The sequence below is a fragment of the Corvus kubaryi genome, unplaced genomic scaffold (assembly GCF_017639235.1).
Source record: "Corvus kubaryi isolate FWS band 111438036 unplaced genomic scaffold, C.kubaryi_AGA036_p1.0 37260, whole genome shotgun sequence".
NCBI classification, from domain to species: Eukaryota; Metazoa; Chordata; class Aves; order Passeriformes; family Corvidae; genus Corvus; species Corvus kubaryi.
Window position 1 is genome coordinate 3,061,766 of NW_024581077.1, and position 25,945 is coordinate 3,087,710.

At 39.2% G+C, this 25,945-nt stretch overlaps 1 protein-coding gene across 34 annotated transcripts in view; it reads right to left on the reverse strand.

The window, feature by feature from the left end:
• DLG2 (discs large MAGUK scaffold protein 2) overlaps positions 1 to 25,945 on the reverse strand; it is a 998,396-nt gene that overhangs the window by 41,774 nt on the left and 930,677 nt on the right. For all 34 annotated transcript variants that reach the window (XM_042024070.1, XM_042024069.1, XM_042024064.1 and 31 more), the window contains one exon: positions 8,721 to 8,897. In XM_042024070.1, coding sequence (XP_041880004.1) covers positions 8,721 to 8,897 — 177 coding nt within the window. The remainder of the gene's footprint in view (positions 1 to 8,720; positions 8,898 to 25,945) is intronic.

The following is a 25,945-nucleotide window of genomic DNA, read 5'->3' on the forward strand; positions in this document are numbered from 1 at the left end:
CACAATCTATCATTGACTGGTTCAAGTGAAAAAATGTGATCATCTACCTGAAACTGAAACACTAACCCTATTTGTCCAAGACTGGGAATTACTCTAGGAAATCTCCATGGAATCCAGCAAAGCTGCCTTATAAGAGACATTAGAATACATTCCTGCAAATCTCTTGCTTTCTAAGCCAGGTAGTAGGAATACATAGTTTCTGATAATTATTTTCCAAAATACAAACTCTAGTGTTTTGATACAATGATAATTAACACAACATGTTTCCTTCTGTCTGAGTAGGCTTATATATGCCCTCCTGAAACACAGTGAATGTTGGTTACTATAGCTACAGTTTAAATTTAGATTAAATGCATTTCTCTGCAAGTGTGGAATATTCACATGGAAACAGCTCAAGTGCATCTTTCAAACTAAATCTATGTTATTAAAAACACATGAACAGTCTCAAACCTGAACTAGCAGATGAAGTCCCTTGGTAGTACCGGTAAGAAATGAAGACTTGAGGCTGTGTAATTGCCTAAATAAGATGGATGCCTTCTGAGGAAATAATTAGCACAAATGAACACAATATTCAACTTATTAATCTGTGTTAACATTTAAACTCATTCCAGCCCTGCCTAACTTCTTAAAGCTTCTGCTTTTAACTTAATTTCTTATTCACTGCATAAAGAAATTTGGAAATTAACCCTGAAGAGTGAATCTTATTTGTGAAGTTTGTAATAATTGCGTTAGCAGCCATGGAGGCATCGCTGCTTTCTAGAGGCATAGCAGACAGATGAGGAGCTGCAGAAACATTCTGCATTGCTTTGAGAAGCATTTAAATAATGCCATTAAGTGCCACTAGTCCTTCAGGCAAACATAACAACGATGTTCATATCTGCTCAGCATGCCTACTGAATGTTCCAAACATTTCATCATCTGGCACTGTATTAAGGGTAGCACACAATGTTGCCTCCCATTACAATTTGTGTGACACCTTCCACAATAGAACTGTTCTCAGTTACTTATAATTTAGCTGAACTGTAAAATTACAAGCTGAAATTTTCTGTGTCTCAGGCTGCCTATATTACTGTTGCTGCCTGAACTGTCAGTAAAATGGGTCAGCTCTTTGCAAAAGGCTGGGACAAAATGAATGGGTTTGCCCATTTATTTATAACATAAAGTGCTTCAGCTCAGGTGCTCTATTGCCTTCATGTTTTTGGTCTGGAATTTGCATTGTGGCAGTGGGTTGCTCTGGTGTCAGGAATATACCTCTCCTTTGCCTGAAGGAATGAACCTAAATTTCTGAAAAGCTTTAGTTTTACACGCTCTGGAGAGCTTTTGGAATTTAGCTTTGGTTCTCCAAAGATTTCATCTTTGTTGAAACGGTCAGGCTGCAGGACTTCAGTGAACTAAGATGTTCTCAGAATTTCTCATCTGAGCTACTGGGACACTTTTGCCATAGACAGAGCTAAAAAGGGAACTAAATTGACGAACACAAAGTTTAGAATCTCTGCTCTTCTAGATTTTTTGATCCAGCTCTTAGAAAAGGCACTTTTTAAAGGAACACTATTCAAACACTTTTACCACTTTTTTGCAGGTGTGTAATTGCTATATTTAAGGAAAACTAAACTTGACTGTCTTTATTTTCCCCAAGAAGAAAGGAGTTTAGGTCCAAAGGGTTATTTGCAGCAGCTGACACTGTGAATGTCGAAATAGCATATGAGTGTAAATTCCTTACATTGGTTTAGTTGACAGCAGCTGACCATCAGTTGAACAACATTTTGATCCAAGAGCTGAAAAAATTGCTCTTAAAGAAAGAAATGTTTCACTTAACACAGTAACCATTTTTCCATCACCACTGCTGGACAAATCAGGATTATGGGGAGTTGTTCAAAAACATGAAGTGAAGGGGAGGACTTTACCTCCCAGATTCGCAGAGCCCAGACTTGCAACCCTGACTTGCCTGATGTACACATTGCTGCCATGACACTTTCTAATTATATATTTGCTTGATAGAGCTATGCCTAAGGGATAAGGGAAACATGGCTATGATTTCCAAAACAACTTCATGGCTCAGTCCCATTTTCAAAAGTGCCTGAAGGGTCACTGAAACTCAAAGAGGTTTCAAGAAATGTTCAAAGAAACCTACATCCAGCATTCAAACCTGACTGGAGCTGAAAAGCGCTGAGTCCTATGTGGAGACAGTATCACCCTAGCACAACTTACGGGAATTTCACCTCCATCTTCCCACCCACTCTCCAATTATAGCTGCCTGCAGAAACACTGCTGTGCACAGGGAAGTGATCTACGATTATCTGAGATCTGGGACAGTTGGAGTATACTCTGTATATTCACTTTCTCTTGAAAACACTCCTGGTAGTAGATACCTCTTGGCCCTTTTTATTTCAGAAATGGTCAGGATTCACTCTCTTCTTCCCATGTAAAGCTAGAGAACTGGAGCAGTACATTGAAAATACACTTCGGCCTTCAGTGTTCCCTCCCTAGTAAGTTCAAGATTTCAGTTCTTTAGGATACTGTTCTCCTCTTCTGGGGAACTTATTAATGGGATGCAACACTCACTGCACTGCAATGTCTGTCTGCTTTTGTGTTTCTGGGCACAAGTAGCTGTTGATAATGGGCCTGTGGGATTTTTCAAAATGTGGCTTGGAGTTCTTCATAAGTTCTGCAAACAAGAAAAAATCAAGTATAACTCAATAAGACATGAACTGTGATCACCCACCCACTGCTGGACCACTGGGAGCTCTGTCAGTGCCTTTCTAAAAGCACTAATCAGTCTTCACAGTGGAGAGGCAGAATATCAAGTGAAAAATGCTTTAATCTTCAACAACAGTGTTCATCACTGATGTAGAACACAGATGCAAATTGCAAACTTGTTTCTAGAATGAAATAAAATGGCAACAATAGCCTAATTTGCACAGATTTGGCATTGAGGTGTTTTGCAGGATAAAAGTTGTTTTCAAATCCAGCATGAGAACTGTAGTGAGGGGAGTCAGCAAATACAAGAAAGCAATGTAAAATGGACACTTGAAAGACCTTGGTATGTCTCTTGTCTTGCTTCACCATTTCCAGGTCACATGCACTATATTTGTTTTGCCTGCCTATCAAGTGAAAGGTAAGTGAAAATATGTACACACTATTTATAGTTCAAATATGTGGTCTCAGTTCATAGCTTTTCATTGCTTCCATCCTCTGTGAGATGTGAGATTGAGTTTACCAGGAGATTCCTATTCTCAAAATTATCTTTGAGCATTCCGGAAGTGGCATTTTTGCACCAAACATGTATTTTTCAGTAGGAGAGAATGTGCTCTGGGTTCAGTCTCCATCTGCAGTGCCTTGCTTACAGAAAGCAGCTCAGCACCTGGTCAATATTTATGAAAAGACCAGACCTAATGATATTAGGAAGTGAATTCTCATAAAATTGTAGCACAACCTTATTCTGTTTAAAAGCTAACGGCTGTTTTCCATCAGCACAGAAGTTTCACATCATTGCAAGAGCACAGGAAGATGTTTATACCTACACATACATACAAATTTAATTCCATATTAAATTTTTTCCAATTAGATTAGTGAGTATAGACAGATAAATGATTTTAGACAAAGCTTACATGATTATGCCACGTTAAAAAGTTTTATCATCTAAGGATTAAAATGTTAAGGGTTGTTTAGAAAGGTAGACGATTTATAGGAAACCATTAAAAATAAAAATCACTTGAGTGGATAAACATGCCTTTCTGCCAAGCTGAGCAGAATAACAAATTTAAGTTGGCTTTTCGCCCACAGGGACTTCTGTGCTGGGAAAACCTCTTGTTCCTTGTCCTTAAATGCTTGTGAAACATTGGGTTTTATGTACTTTTCCCCCCACTTTGCTCTGAAAGGAGAGCACGGCTACATGTACTTGTGGGGAGAATGTTGTCTATTTGAGAACACAAATATCAGGCTGGTATTATTACAGCTGGTAATAACAGAGATACAAGTTGCATAACATTTGGCAGTCAGATGTACTTAAACTACCTGAAAATGGGTATCTTAGAATGATGTCCAGTCTGACAGCAGGTTTGCGACTGCACATCTTAAGGACAACAGCAAGATTAGTGTAATTATTTCAGTGTTTTAAGGCCAAATCCTTGTTGGCTGCAGTGGGAGCAGTAGTAAAAGTGGTGAGAATTTATGCTCAACCATTCTGGGGCAATCTGTGTGAAATCTCAGGCAGCATTTCAGACCCACGGACTCAAGTCAGGCAGATATACACACACCACAGAAAATACTGAGGCTTGACATTCGTGAGGTGGGAGGTTGCTGTTGTGGAGGGCTTGCAATGTAGGAGCTTGTCCCTGTGTGGAGACTCAGTAAGGAAAAAGTGAAAAGAACTGGAGGCGTAAAATCAATGCTACAGCAAATTAAAGTCTCTTTAGTATTAGAGCATCTGTCTAGGAATTTAATACACTCCAACTTATGCACACTGGTTTCATGCATTTTGTTCATTCCCTTTAACTGATGTGTTTCCATAGGGAGGGAATCTTAGACATGGGCTGCTCAGCTTGCTGCTGCCCTTTTATAGGAAGCTGATTTTTTTTTTTTTGGTATGGATAATAAGAAGGGCAATGAGGCAAATCAAAAGCACAGATTATGTGGAAACTAAATCTATCTATATATATATATATATATCCAAATGTTAAAAAAATCCAGTGGAAATCCAATTCTGTTGGTCATTCTAGTATAAACAGCATTTTTTGATGATAAGGGAGCACTTCACATACATAAATACAGTGACCAGGTAATACTGCAGGCTGCATGACACATTGGTACAGGGCTGGTGGTTATATCCCCTCACCTTGGAGACTCTGCCTGATACAATTGTGCTGTCATCTTAAACATAGCTTGGATAAATCTTTTGGGCAGATGTGGAACGAGGAGAAATCTGGCCTGAAATGTTGATTAATTGATACTATAGAATAACTATTTGGTGATTGCTAAACCACAGCTGAAGTAGTTTGCAGCCTCTCATGCTGAAGTCCCGTGCTTCCCAACACCAACACCATATAATACCACACCACCTGTGTATCATTATACTTGGTTTCCACCCAACTGGCTACTCCTGTCCTGTGGCTGAGAACAACAGCTATAATCAGACAATAAATACACACTGACAAAGGGACAAAATGTTGTTTTGACATGTAGAAATGTTTGCAATTATATTTAAGAACTGCAGGATACTTAGAATTTAATTTGTTTTAATCTCCACAGAGGTCATTGGCTCACTGCTTCATAAGATTTGATTCTTGCACAGATCAGTGGAGAAACTTGGGGCCACCCTCACTTCTTTGTGGTGCCTCCTTCAGTAACACCCCTCCAGCTGCAGTGCTGCCCTCCAAAACTCCCTCTTAAAGCCTGACTTGGCAATTTAACCATAAACAAGGCAACAAATCCACATGCTGGCAGCAGCACTGAAATCTAATGACAAAAAAGCTTTCAAACTCTATTTAACCACTAAGAGGTAAAGTCTGGTAATGTATCCAAAAACCTGGAGAGAATAGGGAGTGGCAGCTCCTCTATACTTCTAAATAATGATTTTTTTTTGCTGGTATAGCACACAAGTCATAGAGGAGAAAAAGAGTAAGGAGTCTTGATTAATCATTCCCAATTTCTCTAATCAGCTCATGCTAAAATGTCACTATATGATGGGCTCTCCTGTAAAAAAATAAAAACCTAAACACATGGAAAGCAATTACCATTACACAGCACCTCGAAGAAGTAATATAGTGTAGTTGTTAGGACTTTGTGTGTTTATATACACATATATACACACATTTTTATACATATATATACATATATATTTGTATACATACATACATACCTATATATATCTAAAATAAAATTGAAGTGGTTAATAGCTCTGGCTTTCAGATCTATTCCATAATGATTTCACTTATGGGAAATGCAGGAATTGTATCTTAGCTGGTGCTGGACAGAAGTTAAGGGAAGTAGAAGTAACACAGAAGTAAAGCAGACAGCTAAAAGACTCAACCTGGCACTAATAATCCCTGGATCTGTACAGACTCTCACTGACCCAAAGTGCAAAAAAAAAGTTACAGTACCACAGGATGGCATTCCAGAAGCAGAAAAAGGAATCTAAGCACAAACCCAAACTCTACCAAGCATAACCCCCCAAAACCCCCTAGACCCTAAAAAAAGGGAACAGAAATGAACTGGGGATTGAAAAATATAAGACAAATATAAAATTCTTCAATTTAAAACATCATGGCCAATTTAGCTTGCAAGACAAACCCAACAAACAGCTACAGATGTTCTTTTCTTCCTTCCTTTCTATCACAATATTTTACTGCTAGATATTACTCATGCTGTATTACATGCAAAGCAATGCCTGTAGAAATAATCCCATATAAACTATAAGAGACACAGCGTCCTAGAGCCAGCAACTTAAATGAGGATTTCCATGCCATAGCTGCCTGTATTTGGTCAAATGAATTCCAGGACTACTCTGTTTTAGATTAATCCTCTTACAGTCAATAACTCACACCTGCTGAGGAAATTTAACTGTGAATTAGCACAATCTGGCAAGTATGATTAGCTTTATTCTCTGTAACTTGGCCCTGTGTGCACTGATTGCTCATCCTCCCCTTGGGTGGTGTAAATGACCGCCGAAGATGCTGGCAAGAGCACATCAGTCTCAGGCTCACAGGAATCATCCAGAATCCACAGAAAGGAAACAATACTCACTTTTCAGTGCATTGGAAAAAATAACCTTGTACAACTGAAACCTTTTATGAAATAACTGCAACCTCCACCCACCCCAGCTCAGGTGTATCATTACATTAATGCAGACAGAAAATCAGATACCATTGATTTTTCCAGGCCCCTCAGCTTCACTAGTGAAGAATAAGGATGAGAAGTGGAGAGCATGGTAACTATATCTGCATCTTTTAAAATTCAAGACTCTTATTTTTAGCTTCTAACCAACCTATTTTCATATTGTGTCTTTTTTTTTTTATTATTATTTTTATTCTGTTTTCTCCCTAAAGCCACATTATTCCTAGGCTCTATGTCTGACCTTCACTAGAGAACCTCTAGGTTTTGACCTTGACAACACACACCACTGTGTGGGTAACCCAATAAGCTTTAGGCACACACCAGCTTTCCACTTTAAAGAATATACAATTCCACATCTTAATTAGCAGCTTTGCTTTGTCCTTTTCTCCTCCATAGTTGTTTTATTATGTATGACAGCTTTTTGCACCTTTTCATAGTAGGCACCAGACAGCGAGTGAGCTTTGTGCACATACCTTCCTTAGTATTAATTAAATACATTTCTCTCTCTTTCCATGTATGATCCACTCATGTAATTACAGCAGTATTTACTGCAGCAATGAATAGCAGGCAAGTATTCCTTTTTCAATATCTACAGACTAGGTCTGGTTAATGGGTACATTTTCCATCTTAAAACTTATAACCTAACCTTGTAACCTAACCTTTTATTTCTACCTATTATACAACTCCAAAATTGCTCTTTGCTGAAAAACCAGGTGTGGATGCTACTCAAACATGATAATTAGAGAAATTAAGGTCCTTTCAGGGCTCATGTCAATGAGGTATTTCACAGCCTTTTAGTTTACTTTTACATGATTTAGAGCAATGAGTACCATAAGCTCTATTAGTACCTTGGCCAACTCTCTTGAAATAGCAGCAGGTGCTCTAGAGAGCATCAAGCATCCCATTTCCCTACTATAAAAAATGGTCATGAACATTTTTATACTAGTGCTAAAGCTGACATAGCTAGGAATAGGAAGTTCATACTCAGTATGATGGCATTGCTGCAAAAGAGAAATGTAACATGTTTTGACAGATTTAATTTTCCTCCTACCCTTTCAGTTCCTGACCTTTCTATAGCAACTATCAACAGAGCCAGGAACTAATACTGGTCTGTGTGCTAGTTCTGATACTATCAGAGACTGGTGGCTGATTTTACAAAAGCATCCAGACAGAATAGACAATACAAAGAACGAGGAAGATTCAGATGTCTGTTCTCTCTCCGAAAGTCACCACGAATCCATTACAGCCAAACAAAGATTCAGATTTAGCTTGGAGAGCAGATAAAAGTTCCTTCATTTACATTATATGAAAAATTTACTGTGATATTGACTATCCATCTGTTTCCATGCAGGCAGAGATTAAATTAACAGATTTCAAAGCCAAAGATGACCATTATATATCTTAGCACCATATTTTACATCACACAGGCTGAGAAGTTTAATGCTATTACCCTCTCAAAAGAGACATACAGTCTTCATTTGAAAATGTCAAGACACTCATTACATCCTTCAGCAGTTTGATGCAATGGCTAGTCACCCTGACATTACAACATGTGCTCCACTTCAAATTCAGAGCAAATTCCTAGACTTGGGTTCTGGTAATTCTTTTTTTTTTGCTGAAGCTCTTTGGTGGACAGTGATCTCTCCTTCTTTTCCCATTTCTTTATGAAGTTACAAGTAATTGAGTCACCTTCTGAGTTTCTTTTCAAGTACAGTTATCAACAGCCTGAGTGCTTTAAATCTCACAGCAAAAATTGTGTCTTCCAACTCTTGAAATACCTCTGGGATTTTCCTTTACTGCCCCCAGTTTTTTAGTAGATTGACGCACCCCGTCTTTGAAATATTTTAAGATAATGGCCAAGGAGGTAAGAAGGAGGAAGCAGCACTCACCTCCTCTTGCTGGGTATAACTCCCATCTCCTCACTGTCCCCCTCCAGAGTGACCCTCCTCGCCTGCCACCATTCATCATCTGAGGCGTTGATGACATGAAGGATGTCTCCATACTTGAAACTGAGTCCTTGGCTTGGGAGGCCACTGTCTTTGCTCTTGTCATAGTCAAACATGGCTCTGTGAAGGGAAATAAAGATATGAAGACAGGTGATTAGATCAGTCTGGTTACATTTACTTCTGAATAATTAATTATATTTTATGTCACTGGTAACCCTTTCTCTTTTCCTAAGGGAGGGAAAGGTCCTACTCAGTGGAAAACTTTCCACTGTGAAGTTAGTATTTGCAGAAGCCTCTTCTTCTTTTTTTTTTTTCTTTAAGAGAAACTGAATGGTTTAATCTGATACCAATTCTTAGCCTATGCCTTCTAGTCCTATGCCTGGCACCTACACCAGCGTAGATGTACCCCACTTTCTGAGGGTAAGACCCTGCACGTGAATCCCAGCAAGCGCAGGTCCCTCATTGGAGCTACCTAGCTAAAAATCCAGATCTTGGTTTCTTACAGGAAAAAAACACTTGGGAATATTTTTTCCATGTAAAATATTGTTTAAAGACCATGCCTGTCAAGAACTGATGTTTATTTCCTATAGGGAAAATAATATGATCATAACAAGCACAAAATTAATTTCTGGGCATAGAGCAGCGATAGGGGATACACATCATAAAGTCGCCCCAAGACACCCTGGCTGCAGAAATGTTAGATCAGTAAAATCCCAACAGGTGTCTAATAATTCCTACTCTTTTATTGTCAGAAAGAAAGCCATGACAATCTTTTCACTGGTAAACATTTTGTGAGATGGATTTGATGTAATTAATTGTTGTGCATTCTAGTGTAATTGCAAAGAACGATTATAGAAGTTTTATGGGTAGATATAAAACTCTCAAAGCTACTCCTCATAATGAGGTGAACTTTAAAAGAAGTTATCAGAATTGTGACTATGCAACCAAAATAATTTAAAGCTCTCATAAGCACCAATTGTGCATGGCAAGTCTGGTTCAGGAGGAGGAAAAATGCTATTTGAAATATGTCTTCTTTTAAAGAGGTTTACAGTCTTGAACTAACATCTTCAGAAAAGCCCAGATAATTCCCTTCTCTGAAGATGAAGACTGCTGAATTTTACATAATCCATAAGCTCAGTTATGCTTGTGCCTTTTTTGGTAAATGTTCTTGGAATGCATGTAGCCTTTGAAAAAAATTTAATGGCTTAGTGGTGGAAAAAGTTCTTTTAAAAATCTGACTATATCTTACTAAACATTTACATTCATAAAGGACTCTTACTGGTACCAGGTCATCTGCTGCTTCTCAAATACAGCTTTCTGTGAGGACATTTGATGAAGAAGCTTACAAATCCAGGAGCAGTTAAGTGTCATTAGACACCTCTTCTTGACCAGTTGATGACATTGGATCCCAGGAAGATGGCAGTGCATACACAAACAGGCACACAACACATCATCCTGTGGGCACTGCCCTCGGCAGCAGGCAGCAGTCAGAATTTTACCACCCTATGAAACAGTCATCTTAAAAATTCACTGATTAATTGTTCACCTTGCCATGGAAGCCAATTGGCATCTCAAAACCCCCAACCACACAGTTGGCCATGCTGGATACTGGGCAGATGTCATGCAATCCTGATTCCAGGCATAATTAAATCACTCAAAACAAGGGACAATATCTTCTGTTACAGAGAATAAGCAAGACTGTCACATCCCTCATGTAAAACATTCCCTGATGCCAAAGTGGAAATGCTCCATATTTGGCAAGTTCTAAGATGAAGGTTGTCTTTCAAAAGTTAAGAAGTAGAAATTGGGACAATATTCTTTGTCCTTGAACAGACGTTTGCACCTCAGAGCCCACGTATTGACTTAAAATGAGACTGTCATCGTGCTGGCTGATGTTAACGATGAATGCAGATGGCAATGTTTGCCACTGACTTGCTTTGATTGGAGTCATCATGTGCATTGCTAATTAAAATGAGATTATAGATCTCAGACAAGAGAATTTTTGAGCACACTTTCCATTGAATGAAAGATTTTGTGGCTCTTGCTCTACAGATGTTGATTACTCCATTAGCAAAGGAAAATGACATGAGAGCTGACTTCAGTGATCTTTCCTAAACATTTCAAATTAAGAGCCAGGTCTTGGTAACAGCTGTATTTGGGCTTACAACTTTGATAACATTCCTAGCTCTGTAAAACATGCTTTTGCTGGTTGGCTGTTGGCCCAGCTATAAAGTACATGGAGATCTTCACTCCAGGCACTGTTGACTACTTTGGGCTATAGAGAGACCTGGGCACACTCATCCCCACCACCTCAGACTGCGAGGGCAATTTGGATCTCTACACATCCAATTGCAAAACCTAATGTCTTTAACAGACTGACATGTCATTTCTAATTTTCTACCTGATGAACACTACCCAGTTCTGTTTGTGCTCGGTCTTGCAGATGTATATAAAAAAACCACCTCTGCATCTGTTGAGTGTCAACTGAAGTGATACAAAATGAATGCAGCTAGACCTCTTGTTTGGTAAAGGAACTGGGCAGAGCAGACAGAAAAAGATGCCTTTTTCTCTTTGCTCTTTCATGTTTTTAGACAATGGCATCCAAGTCTTACAGGATACCACCTGCAAGCACTGAAACTTTCATCAGAGCCAAGGTCAGCTCTCAGAAAAGTCTATTTGTTCTATGCAAGCTTCTTCACCAGGATAGCATCCTAAGGGGTATGTTAGACACCTTAGATAGGTTCTGCCATGCCACGGGGATTATTGGAGGGAAGGTTAAAAAATAGTAGCACTGTTGCTGAGTATTATGTGTTGAGAAGAGGGCATAAGCAACACACTGCACCAAGAAACCCACCCTAGCCCAGAGGGTGCCCCTCTCTCAGAGCTGAGCACCATATTTTCCTTTCAGCTAGAGAAGAATCAGCATGATCAGGACCAGGCAAGTGCTTTTCCAAAAATGAGATGTTTAATAGAAACAGGGTTATTCAAATCACCCAGAGGGTCCAAACCAAGAAGACATGTCACAGTACTTCTTTCTCTCTGTGATGAATTAGAGGTATCTCCCCAGAACACAAGCACAATACTGCAGATAGTGGAGGGGCTGCTCAGCAGAGCCAGTGAGCTTTCTGAACTTGCTAATATGACTATATGCTTTCATCTGGCCCAGTCTGCTTATTCATGGGCAGTTCTTCATGGCACTGAGCTGTAAATCGTTTTTAGTGTCTTTTACTACAGTATTAAAGAATGATAATCTCAATAACCTTACAATATTTTAATGACATTTATCTAACAGTCTTGAACACTAACAGATGCTTTTTTTCTCCACAACTTATAAAAGTGCACCTTAAAGCACTGTTCTTTCAGGTGTTTTATATGCTCAGTTAGCTGCTTGCATCCACCGTTCAGCCTTTTTTTGGGTCCTACAGGACAGAACCAAGAGCTCTACAAGGCTTTCTCTGTGTCAGCAAGGCTTTTTTTCCAAGTCAGCTGACTAGGTCTACTTTCGAATTGGGGTAGTCAATATTTTATAATGAAGGAAATCAATTTAAATTATTTAACTTCCACTTTAGAGCTGTCACCAATGTTGTGATCACACCAGCATCAGAAAACTCCTGTTCAGTATCTTCTAGACAGTGCATTTCACAAACAGGACCCTGGGCTACAGAGGATAGGGAATGCATTTTGAGGTTACAAATACAGTAAACCCAGCGACTACCATGAGATGTGGATAAAATCCTGGAATAGGGAACAGAGATTGCTACTAACCAGTTCAACAGATGTGGTGAAATCATAATTTGGTCATCTTAGTTCCCTTATTAGAAAAACAGCAACAGGAGTGGGTGTGATTATTAAAGACGTAAGGTATATGCACCAAACTTCCATTAACACTTACTTTTTTTTCCCCTCAGTTCCCAGTTCTTGCCTTAGTTTAGGGAAAACTGTTTAATATCTGTACAATATTTTGAAAGTGAAAAGTGTCATTCAAATGTCAAATATTGCTGTCTTCTTGGTGAAAGCCTCATGCAGCCAGAAAGCAAAGAAACAGTCCTGAGAAGTGAAGCAGGAGGCGCATATTTAGAAGAAGCTGGCTATCACAAATATTTAAGAATATGTGAGGCTTGCATCCCTGATATTATTTCAGACTTCAGAAGTGATCATTACACTAGACTAATCCCAGCAGCAATTTGGACAGAACCTAGCAGGTTTTGTTTGTGCTTGGGTGTTTCTTAATCATTTTTAGTCAGCCACATCAGCGTAAAACATGAGACAAGCATTTCACAACAGCATTCAAATTAATTGCTCAAAAATTGTTTGAAATTAAAATACTGACTTTACCAAGCTGTAATATGCAGTGAGGTGTCTACATGGCATGAAGGCCACTAAAACAGGGATATCTTTTTTTCTTCCACTTAGCATAAATACTTCATTATTTGAGGCATTTCCAAAAGCTAAGTTGCCTGTGCAGTAAATTTTTATTCCTAATGACACCTCGCAGCTCGAGAAATAAATGTTTGACATAGAAGATATATTAGCTGTAACAAAACGGGAAATCAATTCCTTCTGCAATTCCATATATTACAATCTATTGACATCCACGGTGCCTACATTGTTACCAGCATTTGTAACATGAAAAATAGGGTACAGAAAGACTAAGTGATCTTGCTAAGCCCTTAGTAGAAAAGGGAATTTAACAGAGAAACCTCTTAGCTTCCTCAGCTAATGCTGTAAACACCACTGGTAGCAGTCTTCATAATCTTCCTTGCAAAGCAAGGGACATGACTTCATTTACAACAGAGGAATGTATTTTACCGAATGCTTCTGTATGTTCAGTGCAAGACCCCAAAATCTTCCACTCCCATATCAATGGCCCCTGATTTGATACAGTTCAGGTGCTGCGTGGCAGCTTTATTTGCATCTCTGAAATTACTTTCTTCTTCTGGCACAGATGGGAGTTTGCACATAAATTTACAGACTGCTCTTTGCTATTCACTTGATTATGAAACGACAACAACATTTAGCAAGAGAGATTTTCAGCTGCTGTAAATAGTCCTAACTCTCCTGTGATCTGCCAGCATATCTGCATATGCACCACTAAAGGATATTTCTCTCTTCTCTGAAAATTTCTTGAACAGCGACTCTGAGGCATCAGGTTTTATAGCATCATCCTAAGCAAGATAAATGTTATTCTCCTCATTCACCACATCTATCCTACCCCCTGCCCTATTCTTTTTTTACAGATGGGGAAATCCAGTGCAGAGAGGTTTAATCATTTGCCTGGTTTTAGGCACTAATTCAGCATCATAGTCAGATTCAGACCCCAAGTTTCATAGCTGTCTTTTCTGCACTCAGTAATAAATGGATTTCCACCCACTTGCAGGCTCAGCTTGAAGAAAAAATTAGAAGAAGATGAAAGAAACGCTAATGCAATTCATTGCTATAGCTACAACAGAGAGCACAGCGGTTCTCTGATTGAAGCAGCCATTGCAAGGCAATTAAGATGCTATTAAAAGGGTTAAATTTTCACATACTGGCAAGTCAATAAAGACTTTCAACTTCTCCTCCCAGCTTTATTTCCATCTAGAGAAGCTGAACGGGTAAATCCTAACTGTAGAGCATACAAAAAAGGTTTCTCTCTCTTTGGGAGGTTTGGGAAGCTCTGAGGTGCTGCTTGCTGAGACTGGAGGCTGCTGGAATCGCCCCAGTGCACGAGATGATTCTGTCATACATTGTCACCTCTGCTGAGAGAGTGGGAGGGGGGACTGTTGCGAAGAACAGCTTTTAATAGGAGTATACTACAACAATGTAGTTTTAGCAAAAAATGTCTGAACGTTTGACCTGTCACTCATAGATATAATGATTCCTGCTTTTTCCTTTTCCTTCTCTTATTTTTCTTTTACTTCTTTTACTTTTGTTTTTCCCTCCTTTATTTTCTTTTTCACTTTTTTCTTTTTTTTTTCCCTACCTTAATGATGTTGTGACTCTTCATGAAGCCAATCCCCTTAACCTTGTCAGGCTGAGAGGGATAGTCTCAGCTTTTTCGTGTTATCAAAATGAGTCATGCCAGGGCACAGCAACACGGTTGCCACGTTCCCTTTGGAAGTTAGCACTGATCAGGAGCTATTACCAGCAATAGTCTAGGTGCACCTAAGGTGGAGAGTGAGTGCTGTGTTCAGCTGTGGGCCTCCCAGCAGAAGGACGTAGACCTGCTGGAGTGAGTCCAGAGGAGGCCATGAAGATAATCAGAGGATGTTAATCCGGGGCACCTCTCCTGTGAACACAGGCTGAGAGATTTGGGGTTGCTCAGCCTGGAGAAGACAAGGCTATAGGGAGACTTTATTATGATCTTCCAGTACCTAAGGGACTACTAGAAAGCTGGAGAGGGACTTTTTACAAGGGCATGTAATAACAGGATAAGGAGAAATGGCTTTAAATTTCTAAGAGGGTAGGTTTAGGCATTGAGCCACGGGACATGCTCCCAGTCATGTGCAGTTCAAGGTGTTAGCTTAGCTGCTCCTAAGGCATCTCCACTACAGCAAATCCCATTGCACATTTGCATCCAAGCCTTTTCCATTTGCTGTCATATTATTTCTTTACTTCATTCAGCAGTTTCTCCATTCAGTCCAAGTAATTCCTTATTCCTTTCCTCCTGTGGGATTTGGCAGAGAGTTATGCCACGGATCTCAATGAAAAAAAAGGATCAGAAACAGCAGCATTAGTTCCAGCAAAATTTCATGAAGAAGAGGAATATATTTTCTTTATGGTGTTTATCAGGAAAGAGGACTGCCATTTGTCCTTGGGGAATATTCTGCCTGTTTTGGAGATCCAACCATGATGCTTAATGTCAGCCCTTATGAGCCAATCCCTACGTTGCTGATGGGCTTTTTTTAGTTTTTAGCAAGTGCTCATATTCTGTGCAGGAAATGGGTTCTGCAAAATTTGTACTGAAAAATGTAAGTCAATATTTTCAGAAGTATCAAACCAATTATGTTGCACTTTCATGGTCTTGCTATACAACAGCATACAACGTACTATGTTAGAGGCAAAATATCTCACAGTGAGCAAGGACTGACACTTTAGTCTTTCAGTTGTGGACATGGACAGAACTAATATTACTCCCAGGTTTGCCTGGCTTTAACCCCTTCCAGCAGGAATTGTAAGGCAGCTTGAGAAAGTGAAGCTCCTTCATGCTTCCCCCTGTGCTGGCACAAAGGGAATTCCTTTCAAGGAACACACTTTTTGTTTCTTTGGCATTTTACAGGGCATAAAAGACCCAAACAGAATCCCCCTTCTGTGTGCAAATACCTGAAACCAGTAACAAGCTGTGAGCATATGCTTACCTTACCACAATTTATTGACTAGGAAAGTCTGGCTGCCAGTTTTATCTGTGATAAACAGAAGCTCTTAAATACATCTGCATTGGACTCAATGTAGTCTAGACCCTCAGCTTTGAGGTTTGCTTTAAAACAGGGAGACTGCCTTGGGTCAGAACACTGATTAGATTTAGCCCTAGGCATTTTGATAAACTCCAGAGGAGATCTGTAGTTGATTCTGGAGGGCTTCTTCAGCACTCCTGAGTTTGTGAGTGAAATTTCACAATAAACCTCCAAACTTGTGTATGAGATTTAAATTTCACAGCAAACTCAAAACTTAGGCCAGACCTGTACTTCGCTGTTTCTTCTAAAGAAATTAGATAATTTTTGACTGACCTTGACCTGGCCTGTGCATTATGCATCAAAATGATATGAAATTTGTCTTATTCTTGGGTTTGACTTTCTTCTTCCCCATATGGACTAACTGAAGCTGCTGCCTGACTGCATCTCTGGCTTCTCTCTGAGGCATCAGTGCAGTTTCTCTGTGTTGAGACATTTAAGATTACCCATATCCAGAAAGGAAATGTGACTGGATGTCAAATCAGGGATACTTTAAACTACCGGGTAATTGACCTGAAATTGCAACCTGTGAGGTTGCATGGATTGACACAGGAGCCAAACAGTCATTCTCTCTCATAGTAACTTATTTGCTGTCTGGGAATATTAATTTAGGGATTTTTTCCCCCAGGGAAAAATAAAATAAAATAAAATAAAATAAAATACTAATAAAACATAAATAAAAAAAAATCAGGTTTCTTTCAAAAACAATGAAACTGAAAGGAAAATTATATCTCTATTAGCACAGCCTGTAGCTACCCTCATACCTCCCTGCACCCAAATGTGTCTTCCTACTACTAGGGAATACACTGCAAAACCCCACTGGATTTAGATATTTTTTTAGTAATTAGGTCTACAGTGGTTCTAACTATTGCAACAGAACTCAAAGATCTGCTTTGGGTAGTTGGGATTTTTTAGGTAGATGTCTCAGATACTCTGTAGCCTGCAATTGCTTTCTCTTAGACCTAATCATGACCCGAATCTGTTGGCAGCTTTTAAAATTCCATTGTGGCCAGGCTGCCCACAGAATTCACTGTGCTTCCACTGGTTTACAATCAAAAGGAAATTTTCAGCACACAAAAAAACCCCCCCATGTAACATAATTATTACTACCAGCCAGATATATGACGGTTTCTTTTTTGTTTTGGACAAGGATGTTAGACATCTGGAGAACTTAAGTAAGAGAAAGCCTGCCTATGGAAAAATGATCCGCATTTATGATTTGTAGGATTTGAACATGGTGATGACAAAAGAACTTGTAAGAGATGGACTAAGCACAATGCCTCTACTACTAAAAAACATCCCACCAGTCAAAATTCAGACAATTGTGTCAGCAAAATGGATTTTTTTTTCTTTTCTCCCCAGAAATCAACACTGGAGCCTTGTCAGTCTGAATAGTCTGACTGACTTCTGTTGTAAGAGGCAAGGAACTCTACAGACTCTCCTAGCATGGAAGTGCTCATAACATAATGAATCATAATATATCATAATAATAATAATAATAATTCATTCATATCATAATAAATCTGTTTATACACTCCAACCTTTAGAAACTGCTATTGGAAAAAAGATTCTTCTCTAGCTATGAAAAAGTGTAGACAAGCAAAACTCAGGGAAAGTATTAATGAGAGAACATTGTCTGCTCTGAGGAGAGAGGGCATTATGGAAAAGTCAAGGTATTTGTTTGCAACAGCTTCTTCTCAGTAATGGTTTCTGCTTGGCCCTGTATGCTGTCCTTTGACAGTGAAAGAGTCAGAATTTGGATTTTCATTGTTATTGTGTCGACAATAAAGTAGGTTCTGCTGAGATAATGAGCAGCCCCGTGCAAAAAGGAACTACACTGTGGAAAACCACTGAAAATTATTATGGAAATTAATTATCCTGCCCAATGTGGAGAAATGTACTAAATACATAAACTCTGCTGGAAGCAGCTGTTTGAGAAATCATGAAAACCTTTTATCTCTAGGTCAAAACTTGAGGAACTCATTAGGAGTTTACTCAATCAGCAGGAGGAGGTTGCCTATAGAATGAGTCCTTTCTTTGGGTTTTAGTGTAGACTTCAATTGGAAGCAATGCAATTAATTTCTGGGTTTTACTTTGTCTCTTTTAAAGGGTGACTTTTGAAGAAGAGTAATTTTGCAAAAATCCAAATGCAATTGAAGTCTAAAGATGAATTTTTATGGTACAAAGGTCAGGTGCCTCTACATAACCTCTGCTTCATGAGGCTGAACACAAAATCTCTAAAGATGTCACATTTACATGGCGGAACACAAAAATCAGTGGAACAGGCCTGAGCTGAACTCGACTGAAATCTTCAAACCTGTACTGGAAATAACAGAGAAAGTTTGCCTGGAAGAGCAGTAGCTATGAGAAAAGATGTTCTATTTGGTCAACCAGTTTTGTGGATTCCTTGATCTCTTATCTGTCAACACTTACTTATCACAAAGAGTTTTATCCTGTGAAGCTTTATTCTGTGATTGGGTTGAATATTTTCTATAAAACTCCATCTTCTTGGGTCAAATGAATAATTCAACACCAGTTTTCACTAGTGTCTGCTCCTCATAGACAAAAGCTTCAAAATAAGATGCCAGAATATTCAAAAGCAGAAACAAACAGACAAAAATGAAAAATTAAAATAATAGTCTTTGATGTCACCTCATCAGTGTCAAAACAACGTGACTGTTACTTCTTGTTAATGATTAAATTTGGTCATCTCACTATGTGTCTGGTTGTCAATTTTCTTTAGAAATGTACTTTGAATACAAAAGTGCTGATTGACCACCATTACCAAAAACATTTAACAGCAGCAATATCTATTTCAATATTTTTGAACAAAGCTGCAAGAGGATGATGTTAAAATTCTTAGCTTCTCTCTATGAAACAAAAAATTAGGCCTATCGTGCACTGAGCTCCTTGCAACTCAGCATTCACTCCATTGCATTATCCACACCCTCCTCCCTGGGAGCTCTGGCTCACGTGTGCTCAAAAGCAGCATTAAGCTTAACATCAGAAGTTCCTGCATCCCATTTTAAAAGGTAAGACATCTGAGACAAGGTTTTGTAGACTTTCAATGAAGATTAGACTTTGAATTGCTAAGTCGCTTTGAAAACATTACCCTAAGCAGCTTTAAGATTGACAGAATTTGCCTTAAGCTGCTCTGAGGCTGACAAGATGAAGGTCTGGTGCAGTAACAGAAGTGCTTTGATTGCTTGCTCCTGGATGGTGCTAGGAGCTAGGAGAAACCAGGAACTAGGATGAGTTCCTGCTGCCATGAATGAACCTCAGAGTTTTGATAGTGTTGTCTATAATGATACTCCTCATTCTGTGTGTAATTGCTGACTTAAGCAACTCAACTGGAACCTTTCCTTTTACTATCTTCCTTTGAAATGAGTCTTGTGGCAATAAAATGCCTAAAACCAAATTGTCCAGGAAAACCAGATTGTTCTTTTCCCTCCCCATGCCATCACAAATTCCTACCTATACTGCCTTAAGTTTACACTGATTCTAAGACATTCCTCTGTCCTGCAGGAAAAAAAATACCATGAACCCTTACTTCTACCTAGCAATTCACTTTAGATGGGAAATATTTAGTAAAAGCCAGGTCCTTAAGTTTAAGCAAAGTGAAACCAGCAGTCTCTTGAGTCAGGCTCCTAAACCAAATTTTGTTTAGCATTTGAGTAATCTGACCGATTTTAAACAGATTACATGTACTTAGTCCCAACTGTACCACGACACATTGTATGTAGTAGAAAATAATTCACAGGTGCAGTTGCTTTTCTAATATTGCTCCTAGGTAAACAATTTCTGTGCATTTACTTTAAAGAAATTGCACATTTCAGAATGTAAAATTCAGTTTGAAACCTCATAAACCACTACCACTTCCTAAGCCTGAGTCAAATGATTGTGTCAAGCCAGTTAATGTAAGATATGTGTGTGCAGAAAATACAAGACTGAGGCAAAAATGGTAAAACCCCCAGTTTATGTCTCTGACAGCTATACATGAACAATAACTCCTTCACTGGCTTAAAGGTTATGCTGGCATCTTTCCTCTGTTTTTTAAAGACACTGAATAATGCCCCCTACAAAAAGATCTTGTAGCTGGGAAAGTTGTAGAAGGGATAAGTTTAATAAGCATGTCTTTGTGTGTCATGCTCACCACAGGCTGATCCAAAAATTTCCTCATGTTATTTTGCTTGCTGGCCCCACTGAGGTATTTGATGAGGCTTCCTTGAGAGCTGGTCAATTTCAGTGTTTCAGAAACATTTGTACAATGCCCTTAACAACACACTTTAATTTGTGTTCAGCCCTGAATTGGTCAGGCTTTTGGACTAGATGATCCTTGTAGGTTCTTTCCAACTGAAATATTTTCTTCCCTTCATTCTATTCCACTTTGGCAGAGGAAAAGCCTCCAAAAGAATAACAAACCTTGTCCTTAACAAGGAAGATGCATGAGGTCAAGCCTTGTTTCCACTGTAAGAAGGAGGAGCAAATTGCACTCTCCCAATAGAGAAAATATGACAAGAACTTTTCTGACCATGTTTTGAGAGGTGGGTTGGACATACAACATCAGCATGATCTCCTTCAAACTAAATTACCTATGACCAAATCTACTCAAAAGGACTGAAGTATAAAATATTTTCAGATACAGTTTAGACCACATTTATCACTTTTGGGCATATCAAGAACTTTTAATATATATTCTGTATAAAATGACAGACTTTGGTGTCTGAGAGCATTTTCTGTAGTGGATAAAAATACTTCACTTGGCTTAAAAGTGCCTTGATGAAGGTAACTGAGGATGGTACAGAGATGATCAAGCTGTGTACAATTTCAGGTGATCTTCAGAATCATGCACCAACACTGAAAAAATCTTGAATCACTGGAAAGTGATTTGGGAACTACAGTGTGTTGAGTGGCTGAGCCATCCTTGGGCAGTGTAGGCACTCCTGGTACAGCCGTGGGATTACAGCAGAGAGGGCTTTCTTTTGTTCGTATTTTGGGAAAAAAATTAGGCGCAATGCAGATATTCTTAGAGAAATCTCAACTCCCTCGAGAGTAATGGAGAGAGCTAAATACCTATGGGAAAGGAATAATTCTGAGCATTTACATGAGATGAGAAAAATGGGCTGATCTAGATGGTGTGAATATTTTTGTGATTCAGTGTCCAGGTTCCTAATGGTAAGATAAGCATATGCAAAGAGGGTACAGTGAAGTGCTCAGAAAATGTGGTAACATGGCCATATCAATGGCTGTGATGAGCAAATTGAACATAAAGAGCGGAATGTTTTTGATTTCAATAAAAGCATCTACTGAAGCCATACATTTTGTCAGAAAAGCCTGAAGTATAAATTACACTGTCATTTAGCATTTGCTTACACAAAACCCATGCCATCAAAATGAATTGAGTGTTGCAGAATGACAGAATAGGGACCAAAAAAATTCTTTCTTTATTATTCTGACATGCCAGGGAGTTGTGGAAAAACAAACAAGCAAGAGAGTGAACAAACAAATGTCTGTGACTGAAGAGATGTTTTTCTTCACTTGATGTGTAAAAGATTGAAATATTCATCAACAAGTTTTTTTTTCCTGGACCAATTCTTAGAATTTTTAATACTTTGTAGCCTCATTTACAAGCTGTAGGAACTTCATATTTTTTCACTTCCAACATGGAAACAGCAATGCAATTTAGTGATTTATTTAGGGGCTGAGCAAGGTTGCTGTTTTTGGAGAAGGTTGTGGTGAACAGAGGGGAGAGGATCAGACCATATGTGCCCTGTTCCTATATGTTCCCTAAACATCTGCTGCTAACCACTGCCACAGAAAGGACACTTGTCACAGGAGGACACTCAGCTAGACGCACCTTTCTTCTGAGCCAGGGTAGTTGCAAGACAAAATTGATGTTATTTTATAGAGGAGACTAGATACAGAAACTGGAATTGTCAATTAATGACTTGCATTAATGCTGACAGGTAAAAGGATGTGGAAAATGTTCAATGTTTAAAAAAACAAATAAAGAAATCCAGAAAGAAAAAAAATCAAACACTAGAAATATCTGTGGGTGACAAATTATGAAAATGTGGCTTAAGGAGAATTAGGTTGAACTCTTCAGTTTGCTGACAGTTTTCCCTGCATGTAGGTGATGACTCTCACCCATCAGTCAGCTGGGGGAGAGTGATTCCCAGCACCAAGAATGCTGCCCAGACAACCCATAGACTACCAAACATTTCAGGGAGCTGGGGAAACCCATAGAGGTCAGGGAGGGACAATTAATGTGGAGCTGTGGAGCTTCCATAGATGTGTCAATGTTATATCAAATAAATTTTGACCCTTGTGTCCCTCTGTCAAGGGCTGTGTGTGAAGATTAATTAATATTACTTCAGCAACATGAAAGCTGCTATAGCACATAAAGTGCTGGGTTGCACTAAACAGAAATAGTGTAAATAGGAGTTTCAAGCCACCTTTGAAATGAATCTGCCTTAACTCTATAGATTGACCAAAGCACTAGGTTCACAAGCATGTAGTCTTTAAATCATTTTAGCGAATCAATATCCAAACGTTTTTCCTATGTCCAGCTCTACCGTTCACCACTCTGGCCTTACAGGATCAAATTACATTTGGTTGTTTAATATATCATCCAACTAGCAGAGCAAATGCTATATTCTAAATAGTTTTCCTTCTGCCTCTGTCTCATTAACCTAGCATTTCCTGTCAAATATTAAGCTAAGGAAAGACTGTTTCTCCAGGAAAGCCTGAAATGTTTCTTCTCCACAGCTGCGATGTACCCCTACAGTTCTGTCAGTAAGCTCTGTAAAGTGAACCAACTTAGTGAAAAGACTTTAAACAGAGTGATTTTGTATTGCAATGAATGACTTTCATTTTTTTAATATAAACAAGCAAGTCAGTACAAGACACAGCGTGATGAAATAAATATGAATTTGAAAATACCTTAAAAATCAATGGTATGGAACTTGATTTATCTTCAAAGGGGCCTTTGCCTTATGATCTCAAAAATCTGTATCTTGAAATCCTTTTTTTGAACTTAAGAGCAAGAGCCTCTCCTCTTTTAAAGGGTAGATATAGGCACTATCTTCTTTATCAGAAAGGCCTTTGTTAAGGAAAGCCTTATTGCAGCATGCAACTGCCTCTGAGGGAAAATTTCAAAAAATCTTCCCAGTAGCAGGACTGCTTTTGAAAATCTTTGTATCTCCCACAGCTGTAGCAATAATTTACTGCCTCTAATTACCAGTTCCATTGCACTACTGGTCTTTAGGGAGGTGGGTTGAGATTTTTAATTTCCTTGCTTTGTTTTTGAGAGTTTGTATTGTTCCTCCCTTCTACTCAAGGCTGAGGGATCCCCTGCCTGCTGCAGTGGGGATGTCTGTGCTTTCAGCTAATCTCCAGCATGAGCCTGTGCCCCAGGCCAGGTTCATTCACTGTTCAGAGAGCAGCAGACACTGGGGCAGGCTTGGCCCTGAATTGCCATGATCTGCAGGGACAGGGAGGAGAGGATGTGCCACCACAAATCCTGTCACAACCAAGGTGCAAAACAGGCAACAGGAATGTTCTGGCCTTACAACACCATTGTCACTATCTTTGGAAAACTTTTCTACCTCCTCAAATGCTTGTTGGCAGCTCATGTATGACCAGCCTGAAGGAAGTGGGCATGAAAAAAAGGCAGGCAGCAAGGAGTGCCTTCCAGCTCTGAATCACAGAGACCAACAGCAGTCAGAGCATCACATACATCACTCCTCAGCTTTTTTGATTGGCTGCTGTGGGTATCCCAACACTCAGTGCACCTGCTGCCATCAATCCAGCCTCTAGCACCAAATTAATCTCCTGCCTTCAAGCTGATGCCTTTCAGTCAGTGAGATCTCTCCTTGGGAGTTCTGTGCTCAAAGCTGGAGACATTTTTGAGGACCTGCAAACCTGATTGTTTCTTTACTCAGCATCCTTTACCAAGTGTTTGTCTCTCTCTGGGGCCCTGCTTTACAAAGCAAGGATAGATGGGATTTCCCCACCATGAGGGAGAATCATGAGGATAACTACAGTAAGCATTCAGCAGCATTCAGAACCTAAATACCAATTACACAGGGCATTGGGGTGTAATAAGAGAGCTGAGGAAAGAAAAGGCCATAGCAATAAAGCTAAATGAATTATTTACAATCAACTACAGAATGTGTTTAAGGATGAACCCACAGAAGAGCCTTTCAGACCTGTCAAATCAATGGAACCATCTGCACGTGATGCGTCAGTAGACCAAGTTTAATAACAAATCAATAAAATAAATAGTAATGAATTACCAGGATGAGATGAATGACTCAAACATGTGGAAATGGAAAATACTGAGCCAGTTTTTTAAAGGGAGACAACAAATGAAATCTGACTCGAGAAACAGGTAGATCTACTTAACTCCCTTAGGAACATTAAACTCACGGACCAGAAATATCACCTAGAATTTCCAGAAAACTTACAACAGATTTCCTCACCAAAGCGTCATGAAATGTAAAGAAAAAGAGAAAAAAACCAGAGTTCTTTGAGTGAAGGATTAGTACATGTTTGAAGGATAGGAAAAAAGAGTTAATAAAGAAGGTTTTGTTTTCACACGAGTAAATCCTGTAAGTGATCTAGAAAAGGTGAAGAAAAATGAGGCAATAATATTTACTAGAGACATTGAAGTATCAAGGGTAGAAAAAACAAAAATTGACTCAGAAGATTTGCAAAAGAATTATAAAATGTCCAGTGACTGGATGACAAAACACTTGAAGATACACCTGGTAATGTGCACTTACAGCCCAGAAAGCCAACCATGTCCTGGGCTGCACCAGAAGAAGTGACCAGAAAGTTGAGGGAGGGGATTCTGCCCCTCTGCTCTCATGAGACCCCACCCGGAGTGCTGCACCCAGCTCTGGGGTCGCCAGCATGAGAAGGACAAAGACCTGTTACAGTGAATCCAGAGGAGGCCATGAAGATGATGAGAGGGCTGGAGCACTTCTCCTAGGAGGACAGGCTGTGGCAGTTGTGGTTGTCCAGCCTGGAGAAGAGAAGGCTTCAGGGAGTTGTCACTGTGGCCTTTCAGTACTTGAAAGCAGCTTATAAAGAAAGATGGGGACAGACTGTTTAGCAGGGCCTGTTGCAATAGGGCAAGGGGCTTTAATGGTTTTAATCAGAAAGAGGGCAGGGTTAGATTGGAAGAAATTTTTTATGATGAAGGTGGTGAGGTGCTGGGAACAGTACTAGTTGTGCGTGGCTTTAAGGGGTGTTGGAACTAGATGATCAGGGAACTAGATGATCTTTAAGTTCCCTTCCAACCCAAACTATTCCATGATTCTATGGAATTCAATGTGAGTAAATGCAAAGGGAAGCATGGGGAATATCAGTACTCAGTAAATCTACATACGGACATATTCTGGGTAAGAAAATACTTCCCAGGGAAGAAGTGCTGGAGACTTTGAGTATTCTTCTAGGAAAACGTGAATTCAATGCTTGGCATTAGTGAAAAAGGCAAATTTGTACATGCCATTTAAGGAAATTAATAAAGAACACAAGATAAATAATTATAAATAATTGTTATACCATGATACAGACACCCACACACCTCTACAGACAGCCCTGATCCTTTCATCCCAAAGACCTAGAAAAGGCAAAGAAGGAACATAAAGGGCAATAAGGGCAATTTTCTCACAGGAAAAGACTATACAGACTAAGCCTCCTAACCTTTAAGAGAGATGACCAAGAAAAAAG